Raw genomic sequence first — 13,722 nt, 5'->3', positions numbered from 1 at the left:
GATAAAACGGAACACATATTGGTGTATGTTCTATTGCAAACGATGCAAGTTTGAGTAAGTTGATGGTAATCTCATTAAATGTTGATGAATTGGACCTGATGACCAGTTGAGAAGGAACAACAGAATATTTACTGTATCACCAATGACCTACTACTGAGAGACGGTACAGTAAGCACTTGAGGGCTAGGGGCCTTGATCAAGAGTGCAGTTTGTGTCGGATTTAAACTCAGAACTACTTCTTTTTCTCTTCACGCAAGCGTAATTCACAGCAAGACTGAATCCTCAAGGATTTTCTGTTCACGCATATGCTCACTCATTGGGATATCAATAATATTGATTTAGAAATTAACTAATGCGCTACTTGGACTGGTATTTGAAATTCAACCACAGAAACTTTGAAAATCATGTATATACGTACTGTATGTCATTTTTAGGGATTTGAATTCCCAACCTTTGTCTTTTTCTCCATCAGGACATGAGGAGTCCAAGGTTTGCCTATAATAAAGATGAACAGAGTAAACTGGAAATTGGGGAGACACTTACCAAGTGCACCTTCCCACTGTCCAATGATCTGGTGGGTCAAAGTGTCCACTTTAATCCAGTATGTTGCCAGTATTTGGTCCTTATTACAAGAGAAGTTGTAAATAATTGATTTCACATCTCTTTCTAGCCCCTGTTTGCTTTCCACTACACGGAAAGGTATCCAGTAGATGGATGGAAGGTTTATGACCCAGTATCCGAGTACAAGAGAATGGTGAGACATGTTATAACCCTGTATTTACATTTTGGTTACACTTCAACAAAACATGTTAAAACAAGTTAAATATTGCTGATTATTATACATACAGGCCACTTTTTCCATGGAATAAAAACATGTATTCTGTTCCCTTCTAGCAGGGTTATTGATGGCATTCAGTATTTATCATATCGCTTATCCTTCATGTATTACGGCACTCTTCCCAATAGAGAATGAGCGTGCAGTATTGTTATAATATTGCACATTGTCAAGACAACACATCACACATCAGAGCTCGTGCGAATATCCAGTGACACAACTTTTCTGCTGGGCATGCACAGAACCATTTCTTTGTTGGCCGGGAAAGAGAGAAAACGAGGTTAATCAAGTGCTACTGTTCGGATTAAGTGCTAAATAAATAAACTGAAGACACGCTGAACACCTGAAAGGCTACCAAAACTTCATTATATATTCTTCACGCATATTTACAAGAGAAAAACATACCAACAGACATCGAAAAACTGGAAGAGAGACACAACTTCTGTGCTAGCGAGTGACTGTGCCAATTTGTAAACATACATGGTTGCCAGGTTTGCTTCGATAAAAGCAACAGATTTTGAGAGAATTTTGGCTGCCAGGCCACTCTGTGTGTAGCTGTCTATGTTGATTTTAAAAGTAACTAAGTAAATTACACAGGGAAAATAATATTCGGCTTGACTGCGCTAGCACTGGCCTTCACTAACATTACACCGGTTGGAAGGTAAGTGGGCTGCTGCACTCGCAGCACCAAGTTATGGGTAAGCTAGCATTGGCCTTCTCTAATGCTACTGCTACACCGGTTGGAAGGTAACTGGACTGCTGTGCTAACAGCACAGAGTCGTGGGTAAGCTAGCGTTGGCCTTCAAGACTGCTGATATGAAGAGTGTGTAGGTATAATAATAATAATATTGGCTGTCTTTTTTCGTGGTCTATCGGATGTATTCCATTCAGCTAGCATGATACTGAACTCATCTTCGACTCGTTGAATCTCATGCTAGCTAAATAGAACACATCTGATCTACCACTCAAAGCCAGCCAATATTATTTAAATAGAAAATCGAAGTAAGAAATAATGTTTGGCAGTTTTTGATTGTACAACCCCGATTCCAAAAAAGTTGGGATAAAGTACAAATTGTAAATAAAAACGGAATGCAATAATTTACAAATCTCAAAAACTGATATTGTATTCACAATAGATCATAGACAACATATCAGATGTCGAAAGTGAGACATTTTGAAATTTCATGCCAAATATTGGCTCATTTGAAATTTCATGACAGCAACACATCTCAAAAAAGTTGGGACGGGGCAATAAGAGGCTGGAAAAGTTAAAGGTACAAAAAAGGAACAGCTGGAGGACCAAATTGCAACTCATTAGGTCATTAACATGACTGGGTATAAAAAGAGCATCTTGGAGTGGCAGCTGCTCTCAGAAGTAAAGATGGGAAGAGGATCACCAATCCCCCTAATTCTGCGCCGACAAATAGTGGAGCAATATCAGAAAGGAGTTCGACAGTGTAAAATTGCAAAGAGTTTGAACATATCATCTACAGTGCATAATATCATCAAAAGATTCAGAGAATCTGGAAGAATCTCTGTGTGTAAGGGTCAAGGCCGGAAAACCATACTGGGTGCCCGTGATCTTCGGGCCCTTAGACGGCACTGCATCACATACAGGCATGCTTCTGTATTGGAAATCACAAAATGGGCTCAGGAATATTTCCAGAGAACATTATCTGTGAACACAATTCACCGTGCCATCCGCCGTTGCCAGCTAAAACTCAATAGTTCAAAGAAGAAGCCGCATCTAAACATGATCCAGAAGCACAGACGTCTTCTCTGGGCCAAGGCTCATTTAAAATGGACTGTGGCAAAGTGGAAAACTGTTTTGTGGTCAGACGAATCAAAATTTGAAGTTCTTTATGGAAATCAGGGACGCCGTGTCATTCGGACTAAAGAGGAGAAGGACGACACAAGTTGTTATCTGCGCTCAGTTCAGAAGCCTGCATCTCTGATGGTATGGGGTTGCATTAGTGCGTGTGGCATGGGCAGCTTACACATCTGGAAAGACACCATCAATGCTGAAAGGTATATCCAGGTTCTAGAGCAACATATGCTCCCATCCAGACGACGTCTCTTTCAGGGAAGACCTTGCATTTTCCAACATGACAATGCCAAACCACATACTGCATCAATTACAGCATCATGGCTGCGTAGAAGAAGGGTCCGGGTACTGAACTGGCCAGCCTGCAGTCCAGATCTTTCACCCATAGAAAACATTTGGCATATCATAAAACGGAAAATATGACAAAAAAGACCTAAGGCAGTTGAGCAACTAGAATCCTACATTAGACAAGAATGGGTTAACATTCCTATCCCTAAACTTGAGCAACTTGTCTCCTCAGTCCCCAGACGTTTACAGACTGTTGTAAAGAGAAAAGGGGATGTCTCACAGTGGTAAACATGGCCTTGTCCCAACTTTTTTGAGATGTGTTGTTATCATGAAATTTAAAATCACCTAATTGTTCTCTTTAAATGATACATTTTCTCAGTTTAAACATTTGATATGTCATCTATGTTCTATTCTGAATAAAATATGGAATTTTGAAACTTCCACATCATTGCATTCCGTTTTTATTTACGATTTGTACTTTGTCCCAACTTTTTTGGAATTGGGGTTGTATTTGAATCTAGATCTAACTGGAAAAGGCTAATCTGGATCACGCTAATTTGACATGTGGAACACACAACATGCAGGATAGTTGTCTGACGGATGCTACAGTCTTTGTCTAACTGATACTAATGATGCATTCAACTTAACTCTGAAATGGGAAGTGTGAGCATGGAATTCTGTAAGATTTGCAGTATAAAGCAGGAAAAAACATGGATGCCCCATGAAAAAGCATGTACTTTGTTAGCAACAAGCTAGCCAAGTAACATTACTGATGATGAGTTTGATGTATTTACTTTCTCAAAACAGTAAACTACACAGATGGTGTTATAGCTTTAACCAACTATTGTGTCTGTGTTTATTGACCTAAAGTAAATACAACTATAAACTGATGATTTAGTAGTGAAGGGATACTTTTACTGTTGACATTGGGAACAGTCATGTTCACTAGAGGTGTGACGATTAATCGATTCCCGATCTATCGATCCATTTCAATCAGTTATTCAAAAATCAATTAAAATTTTATGACTCACGATTCACTAACAATACCTAATTTCATCCCCATAATCCTAGATGCATAACAAATTTCAACAAACTGCATAATTTTGATATTAAAAAGTCGATTTGGTATCTGGATCTGTATGTGGGCGCAGCCATGTTTGTGGTTGCTATAGCAATCTTACGAGATCACGCGTTGCTTTGTGAACAACATGGCGGGCAACTCGGAATTCCTGAAGTCAACGGCTTTTAAAAGCCCAGTTTGGCGGCATTTCTTACTGTCTCGTGACTGAAAACAAGTGTTGTGTAAGCTGTGCAAATCTTGCTTTTTTGTTTCTTCGTGTTTTGCAGTTTGAAAATTAAAATGTGCCAAAAATGACTGAACTGTGATACGTTCATAGTTGCATTCAAAGTCAATGGAGTGACTGGAGTCTATATATAAAGACTACAAAGGCAACACTGCTTGTGTTTATTGCTCTACTTTTCTAGGCTGACAGTTAACAGAATATTAACAATGATTTACATCAGGACCAAAAACGTGAATCGTGATTCAAATCGAATCGGAAGGTCAAAATCGTGATTCGAACAAATCATGAAAAATCTGAATCGTCACCCCTCATGTTGATTGGAAGTTGTGTGCTGAACTTGTGGTGGAGGAAACTTTCCCGACTTTTCAGGAAGGAATTTCAAATCGAGGAGGCTTTCCTACGTTTCTCATAGTAAAAAGTCAGAAATTCCGAGTTACAAGTTTTAGTCAAATGCATCGTCATATTTGTCCATTTTCTGTAAAACAAATGCAGACTTTATTGTAACTTACAGTCACAGTAACTGATTTCAACAAACATGTGCATTTCACTAAAGAACTAATTTCGAGTCCCACTAGAACCTGAGAGTGGATAATGAATAACTCATTAAATACAACAATTTAGGTATTTGATGGGGCACTTGTTTTATGATAGTTCCTTTATTTATTTGCCAGTATTAAAACAAAACTCTGGCTCTCATTGATCAATCTAACATAGAAAGCAGCACAGATTTGAGTGTAGAAATCATCGTCTGACAGGGTTCACGTGTGATTCATGAAATGTTTGTATCTCACCAGTCAGAGCATAAGGATGATCAGGCGTTACAAACGTGGTGGCTGAAAACCACCATTTAAATATCATGGCCCTAAATATTTTCAGTTTCGAGACTGTACCCCTAGACTTTATCAGGGATGAGAATTTTCCGTGGATCTGCGGAATTCTGAGTTTTTCCCGCTGAAAATTTCATTTTTGTGAAACGTGTAAATCCGTTGAGAATTTCGGGGAGGGGGGAGGGGTCGGCGCAAGGCGAGGCTTGTGGTGGCACAAGCAGGCAGGACCGACCGACCGACTGCCCGCCAGCATCTTTCGGCAGCGCTCATCGCAAAATTAGTTGCAGCTGTGATAACGGAAATCGTCATTGCTTTCTTCACTATTTATGCTAACGACAACTCATGACGATTTCCGGCAACGTTTTGGCGCTAGTTTCATCTCACTTCTACAATTCACGGAGAAACAAGCTATACGTACACAGTTTTGATCACTTCTTAAGTTCTAGTTATTTGGGTTTGTTTTCAAAGTTACTTCGCCAATATGGCGAAAGTTTTGGACCGCAAAAATGAGGATCGTGCCAGGGAAATCGATAAATCGAACGGGATAAAGAACTGTTTCCGATGGGCATGGCTCGATAGTAGCGTTACCGTGCAGATAGGGACACAAACTGTGACGACGTGCCTGACGGAACATATCCGAAAAGTGGATGTGCCGGGAAAGGCTCTGTGTATTCTGTGCTCAGATATGATCAATTATGGAAACAGAGGAGCTAGAAACATCCAGGAGCACATCAAAACAAAAAAGCACAAAGGTACGTTTTACTTAAATTGTCAAAGATAGAGTCAGGTGGAATCGAATATATCGTTACGGTTACCTCCATTTTTATATATATATATATATATATATATATATATATATATATATATATATATATATATATATATATATATATAAGTGGGAAAGTTGGCAGACATTTCAGAGTTTTTTTTTTAAATGTCCCATTCTCATCCCTGCTTTATGACATGGAGACATGTACTATGACTAAGAAAAGAAACTTCTCTTAGAACCGCTCACATCTTGAGTCCAATTGAATTTCTATTTGCAGCCTGAAAAAATAATACCTAAAGTCAGAAAAATGCAGTATGAAAAGAAATCACTGCTGCGGTCAAAAGCATTGCTGTCGACAATCATAACATGTTTGAATATTTTTAATGTATTTGTCCATGTAGGCTATAGCCTATATACTGTATATAATAGTAAAATAATAGCTCATATCGTAAGTCTTCACATGTAGGTAGTGAAAAAATGGTCAGAGCCCAAACTTACCACCAAAAATGACATGGTTTTGGAGTTTCTTTATTTCCTCATTTAAATGTTGTTGGAGATCAACTAGAGCCCGGCACCAGTGGTGTTCAACCTTTGGCTAGACAAACTGGCCTGGAGCCCCACAGAGCCAGGCGAGCTGAGAGAGAGAGAAAACGCGTGTCCTCTGCCCCTGTGCTGGCAAACCACGACCCTGGATGCCTTGGGAGACGAAAGTGGCTTAATAGCCACGTGCCACTCTTTATTAAAAAAACAACAACAACCCTGTAGAGGTCTTCTAACTGACCCAGATGTGCCATTGCCAAGATTTGATGACTAGCAAATGACTTTATTAGATTAGATTAGATTTAGATAGAACTTTATTGATCCCTTTGGGAGGGTTCCTTCAGGGAAATTAAAATTCCAGCATCATTACAGGATAAACAGAGAATAGAAATAGAGAAAACTTCTAGATAAATTAAGTATTTACATATACAAAAAAAAAAAGATATGAAAAAAGTCCAGCAGGAGAGGTATTGCACATTGTCCGGTATTGCTTATTGTCAGGCTAGGCTACTGCTCCTTCCCGTCCTCTGTCCTCCTGTTACCCCTCCTCCCCCCCAGAGAGGAGTTGTACAGTCTGATGGCGTGAGGGACAAAGGAGTTTTTGAGTCTGTTCGTCCTGCACTTGGGAAGGAGCATTCTGTCACTGAACAGACTCCTCTGGTTGCTGATGACAGTGTGCAGAGGGTGACTGCCATCGTCCATGATATTACCGGCGAGTGGCCTCGTGGTTAGCGTGTCCGCCTCTCGATCAGGAGATCACGAGTTCTACTCACGGTCGGGCCATACCAAAGACCATCATAAAAATGGTACCTACTGCCATCTGGCAAGGCACGCTGCAATACCGATGTGAGTGGGGAGTCAAACTCTCACGGTTACCAGAGGACCAGCCCCCCCACTGTAACCCTGGCTACGTAATATATGCGAGAGGCCGAGGGCTATGAAACTGAGATCGGCGCTGCCAAACGCGCCATGAATGATGCAGGAAGGACTCTGACTTTGAAATGACTTCTTTAAATAGGTGACTGAATGAGCATCTAACCTACCAAACTGCAACTCAGTACCTGTTGCTTTCAGTTGCATCATTTTAATTGCTTATATCACAGGTAACCTAAAATCTCAAAATGAAAGAGAATCTAATCTCGCACCAAAAAACTGTTAACCCCGTTAATTGCAAACAGTTTGAACATATGACATGTAGTTGCTGTAGGCCTTTACAAAATATAATATTTTGCCATGCACTACATTTTTAAGTGATGAATATATGACTGCATATGCGATGCTGGTCAGGATAGACAGTCTAATAACAGTTCTCCACTCGGCTAGATTTATTATGCTGCACCGTACGTCCACACTGACTCGAAAACTTGCGTACATGACGTGAGACCGGATGTGAAATTTGATTGTAGCTTCTGCTCGTGTTCACACTGATAAATGTTGAGCTTTACATGGAAATAAACCCGATGCTGAGTTTTCTGTTGTACATTAATTTTGTAAGTGAGGGCCTGTGTGTTTAAAACCTTTCGACTCCCAATGTATGTATAATTATTGCTTTTTTTTTTTGTCTCTTGTGCAGGGTCTGCCCAATGAAAGTTGGACTATCAGTAAGATAAACAGCAACTATGAAGTGTGCGACACATATCCTGCTTTCCTGGTCATTCCAACTAGTATCAAAGATGACGAGCTGAAAAGAGTAGCAGCTTTCAGGGCCAAGCATCGTATACCGGTCAGTGTGTGTGTTCTTTCATGACAGTTAGTAATAACGCAGGCTTTTAGTTAGTGGTGTTAATGCTGGTCCAGGCAGAGTTTAACTCTCCCAGACTGCACATGCTGCCCATTTCACATTGTCTGTCTGTAGAGCATCTGAGCTTCTCCGTGAGTATTTTTTCCCAAGAAAGTAGGCATATTTGTCTAACAATCAATCCCCAGCATGCCTGTGTGTGTGTGTGTGTGTACCATTATTCCTTCATCGTACTTTGCTGTCTCTGTCACTTCTTCTAATTTCTGATGTGCAGCATTGTGTTGCCTGCTCTCTTTCAGGTCCTCTCTTGGATCCATCCTGAGAGTCAGGCCACAATTGTGCGCTGCAGTCAGCCGCTGGTGGGCCCCTCAGACCGCCGCTGCAAAGAGGACGAGCGCTACCTGCAGACCATCATGGACGCCAACGCACAGTCACATAAGCTGACCATATTCGATGCGAGGCAGAGCAGTGTCGCTGACACTAATAAGGTAAACCGAGAGAGGGGTGTCTTCAGACATGAGTTCAATTTATGATTTTTTATATTTATATATATATATATATATATATATATATATATATATATATATTTGTGATAAAATGAAATGCATATATTTGTGAACACAGATAAATAGATTTTATAGGGATTTATCTATAATAATGTGATGTGTTCTAGTGTTTTGTTTCGTCTAGCGTCACATTCTCTTCTCTCCTCGCTTTTCCTCTCCAGGCTAAAGATGGTGGCTATGAGAGTGAAAGTTTTTATCCAAATGCGGAGATAAATTTCCTGGAGATTCCCAACATCCATGTGATGCGAGAGTCTCTGCGAAAGCTGAAGGAGGTGGTCTATCCCACCATAGATGAATTCCACTGGCATTCTGCCATAGATGCCACGCACTGGCTGGAGTACATTAAGGTAAACACATTCTCTCTCTCACACACACACACACACACACACACACACACACACACACACACACACACACACGCACGAGCCTTACAGAAGCCGGTTTTGCTTCTGTAAGGGATAATAAAGCGTAAAATGCAGAGCAATCAGTCATTTTAATATAAAAATATTAGTTAAATGCATACAAAAGTTACAATAATACACCCAACATCCACTTTATTAGAAACCCCTGCTCATTTATGCAGTTATCTAATCAGTCAATCATATGGCAGCAGCACAATGCATAACATCATGGAGATACAGGGCAGTTACTGTTCACATCAAACATCAGAATGGGGGGGGAGTGGGACTTTAACTGTGGCAGAGTGCCAGATGGACTGGTTTGAGTATTTCAGAAACTGCTGATCATCTGGGATTTTCACACACAACACTCTGTAGAGTTTACACAGAATGGTGCGGGGGGACAAAATATTGAGTTATCAATAAGGTGTTTGCGCTCACAGAACTGTAGCTCAGAGAGGTCAAAAGAAATGACCAGATTGGGTCAAGCAGCTAAGCAGCATATAGTAACTCAAGGAGCACTCTTTACGACTGCGGTGAGCAGAAAAGCATCTCCGCATGCACAAAACATGGAACCTTAGGTTCCACTGCTGTCAGTCAAGAACAAGAATCTGGGCCCAGACTCCCCCAGACTAGGCAGCTATAGATTCATTCTCATCTCATCTCATTATCTGTAGCCGCTTTATCCTGTTCTACAGGGTCGCAGGCGAGCTGGAGCCTATCCCAGCTGACTACGGGCGAGAGGCGGGGTACACCCTGGACAAGTTGCCAGGTCATCACAGGGCTGACACATAGACACAGACAACCATTCACACTCACATTCACACCTACGCTCAATTTAGAGTCACCAGTTAACCTAACCTGCATGTCTTTGGACTGTGGGGGAAACCGGAGCACCCGGAGGAAACCCACGCGGACACGGGGAGAACATGCAAACTCCACACAGAAAGGCCCTCGCCGGCCACGGGGCTCGAACCCGGACCTTCTTGCTGTGAGGCGACAGCGCTAACCACTACACCACCGTGCCACCCACTCGCATAAATATGAATTGGAAATGTTTAGTTCACTTTAGCTGATGCAAAAACACAACTCTACTAAAAGATTGATAAATGAAGCTCAATGTCCCCAACATTGAAGCCTGAAAGCTTTAGAAATTCTAACAGACCTTTACTTTTTAACAGTACTGTTTTGGGATTTTGCTGAGTTTACCTTCAACTGTCTGATTTTTTTTTTTCCAAAGTAATGAACTGTGTAGCAGGAAAATCACCGCGTTTTCTAAATGCACTCCTGAAAATTACTCATTAACTAGGGGAATTAAATTTGATATTTTTGACATGTTAATCATTAATGTACATGAAAGAAAAAGGCTTAAAAGTTATAACTTGCTTTAGTGAAAATAAGTACTAAAATGCACTAGAATGCAGGGGTTTGCGTGTCATGTTATTAAAATATTTTTGGGGGACATTGCCCCCCCGCTCCCCCCCCCCCCCCCCCCCCCCCCAATATCTTAGTTTGACTTTCAAATAGGGTGTCCGCAGAGTCTAAAAAAGTCTAAAATTACACATTTTCAATTTTAGGCCTAAAAAAGTCTAAAATATAGAGATATTTTGCACTGTTGGTCTAAAATCTCATTTGGGTAATTTAAGACCTAGGTTACGTGCAGAATAATTCTGCACGTAGAAAATCTTCCCGGAAGTTCCTTTCAGCACCTAGATGTCACCCGGGATTGGTTAGCATCTCTGTGCTGAAAGGAACTTCCGGGAAGATTTTCTAGTTTCGGTTGTGTTGCCAGATTGGGCGGTTTTAAGTGCGTTTTAGCAGGTTTTGAACATATTTTGGGCTGGAAAACGTCAGCAGTATCTGGCAACACTGCAGAAGATTTCCTGCTTCCGGTTTACAGCGCTGACTCAGTTCATGCAATCGCTGGTGTTGCATAGGCTACCATGTAAGCTCTGTCAATTTCAGTGACAAATTAAAAATGGAAGCGGACGAATTGGTTCCTAAAAGAACTAGTAAGGGGTCAGTCATCTGGCATTTTTTGGATATCGCGAGGAGGACGTGGAACAGGAAATGCCAGTTTGTAAAGTGTGCAAAAAAAACCTGTCATCACGAAAGGCAGCAGCACTACAAATATGTTCCATCACCTGAAAACTCACCCGGTACAGTATGAAGAGTCTCTTAAACTCTGAACTACCTGCCCACGAGCTAAACAAATGACCATAGCGGCCTCGTTCTCCAAAGCCCCCCCATATGAGAAAACGAGTCAGAGCTGGAGAGCTATAACGGATGCAATCACTAACGTCATTGCTGAAGACATGATCCCAGTTAGTATAGTGGAAAAACCAGGCTTCCAAAAATTACTAAACACACTCGATCCCAAATATGAGTTGCCTGGTCGCAGACATTTTACAGAGAAGGCAATACCGGAATTAAACACATCTGAGAGGCAGAGCCGGAAAACATTGTTCAAAATTGTGCAGAGAGAGAAATGATGTTTTGCAGATCTCTCTCTTCTCTCCCTCAATCTCTCTCTATTGTGAATGTTCCAGTGGTTCTCAGTAGTCAGGTTAATAGCTTGGAGATCTATTTTTTAAAATAATTTAATGAATGAGCACTTTTCTTATTTAGGCTAAATGTCTCTGTGTTGAGCTTGCACTGATTTTGATTTGAGCTCTGAGCAGCTCTGTATTGTATTGCCCCTTTGTTGCAATTTTCAAGATTGTTTTTGCAGTTTGTGCCACATCTTTGTTGAATAAAAATAGTCTTATTTCAATTCAATTGTGATTAATCTCATGAAAATGACAATTTAAAATGTGTTGTTGAAAACCACCTGTAAAGTTAACCAAGAATGTTATTTAATCTGCAGGGATTGTAGTGAAAACAGTAAAGAGTAAAAGTTAGATTTCATGGGGTCCTTTAGAGGAGATTTAAATATATCGAGATATATATCGTATATCGTGAAATGGAGAAAATGTATCGGGATATTCATTTTTTCCCATATCGCACAGCCCTATTGTCACAGTTTGTAGCAAAATGGGCAAATGCAAGTTTAACGACTGCTGGCTTGAACGCAATGATTTCGTAGACTGGTTAAAACGTGTACCAAACAATCCGTTTGAGGCGTACTGCACATTGTGCAAAAGAACACTCAAACTCGGCACCCTGGGTGTAAAGGCACCGGAATCGCACGCGAAAGCAGAGAAGCACCAGGCTGCCCATAAAAGTCTGCAACAATCGCATGCCATCACTCAGTTTTGTTCACCGTTGTCAGGTCCAAGCACATCTCGAGGCGGTGTATCAGCTAACTCCGTGCAAACTGTAACGCTACAACACGCAAACCGTACGGAATCGAATGGCTCATCCTCAAGTGATTTGCGGGATGTCTTTGGCTCCACTGCAACTTAGTTCCTCATTAATGCAAGAGCGCACCCTAGGGATGTAATGAGTTCACTGGTGAATGATAATAAATTTTGTTATTTCGAAAGTAATTCAGGCTCTCCCAATTTTCTTTATTTTTTTTGTGCGGCATAAGTCTTAAATTTAACCTGTTATGGTCTTAAAAAGGTCTTAAAAAGTCTTAAATTGAACTTGTTCAAGCCTGCAGACACCCTGTTCAAAAGTTCAGGGTTTTTTTCTTTGCTCCACTTTCAGATGAAAGTAACTATTATTATCACGTTGTCTGTTATCACCCAAATGAGGATGGGTTCCCTTTTGAGCCTGGTTCCTCTTGAGGTTTCTTCATGTCGTCTGAGGGAGTTTTTCTTTGCCACCGTCACCACAGGCTTGCTCATCAAGGGTATATTACGGATAAAATTAGCTCATGTTTTAAAGTCTTTAAATTTCTGTTAAGCTGCTTTGCGACAGGTGTTAAAAGCGCTATAAAAATAAACTTGACTATCTGCTTAATTTAATGCATTGAGCTGCTGCAACATGACTGGCTGATTGGATAACTGCCTGAACGTACAGGGGTTCATCATAAAGTGGACACCGAATGTATATACGGTGTTTTGTAATTTGTATGAATTGATCTTAATGCCATTAATTCGAATGTTCTTACTCAATAATTGTTTTTGAACAGGTGTACATGCAGAGTGGCAATGTCTAGCATTATTTAAGCAGCATGTCTTCTTTATTATATTCCTAATTGAAGATATTTTACAAAACCTGAAACAGAAGAACATAAGGGCACAGAGCTTCTGTTTTGTTTAGTAGATACGTATTGCCCTGAATGTACAATACTACGTAATAATTATATTTTCATTATTAGTTACTTATTAATTATTATCTGCATTCTGTTATAGACACTTGTGATTTTTAAGAAAATGAACTTTTGTGTCTTGTGACTCTCACTAAGATCAAAGCAGGAACTTTTTAAGGCTCTGTCAGTAAAGTGATGCGTGTGTGTGTGTGTAGTTGTTATTAGCAGGTGCAGTGCGTATAGCAGATAAGGTTGAAGGCAGTAAAAGCTCAGTCGTGGTGCACTGCAGTGACGGCTGGGACCGTACAGCTCAGCTCACCTCTCTGGCCATGCTGATGCTGGACTCGTACTACCGCACACTCAAGGGCTTCCAGGTGCTGATCGAGAAGGAGTGGATCAGCTTCGGGCACAAGTTCGCCTCGGTGTGTATTAGC

At 40.7% G+C, this 13,722-nt stretch overlaps 1 protein-coding gene across 4 annotated transcripts in view; it reads left to right on the top strand.

Moving 5' to 3' along the window:
• The window catches only part of mtmr1a (myotubularin related protein 1a), a 50,150-nt gene that overhangs the window by 24,760 nt on the left and 11,668 nt on the right, over positions 1-13,722 (top strand). For all 4 annotated transcript variants that reach the window (XM_060935969.1, XM_060935961.1, XM_060935952.1 and 1 more), the window contains 6 exons: positions 473-574; positions 671-754; positions 7,962-8,111; positions 8,426-8,614; positions 8,854-9,039; positions 13,504-13,710. In XM_060935969.1, the coding sequence (XP_060791952.1) occupies positions 473-574; positions 671-754; positions 7,962-8,111; positions 8,426-8,614; positions 8,854-9,039; positions 13,504-13,710 (918 nt within the window). The remainder of the gene's footprint in view (positions 1-472; positions 575-670; positions 755-7,961; positions 8,112-8,425; positions 8,615-8,853; positions 9,040-13,503; positions 13,711-13,722) is intronic.

This window comes from Neoarius graeffei, chromosome 1 (assembly GCF_027579695.1).
Source record: "Neoarius graeffei isolate fNeoGra1 chromosome 1, fNeoGra1.pri, whole genome shotgun sequence".
NCBI classification, from domain to species: Eukaryota; Metazoa; Chordata; class Actinopteri; order Siluriformes; family Ariidae; genus Neoarius; species Neoarius graeffei.
Note: the sequence above shows the minus strand (reverse complement) of the source record. Positions and strands in the feature narration are given on the sequence as shown.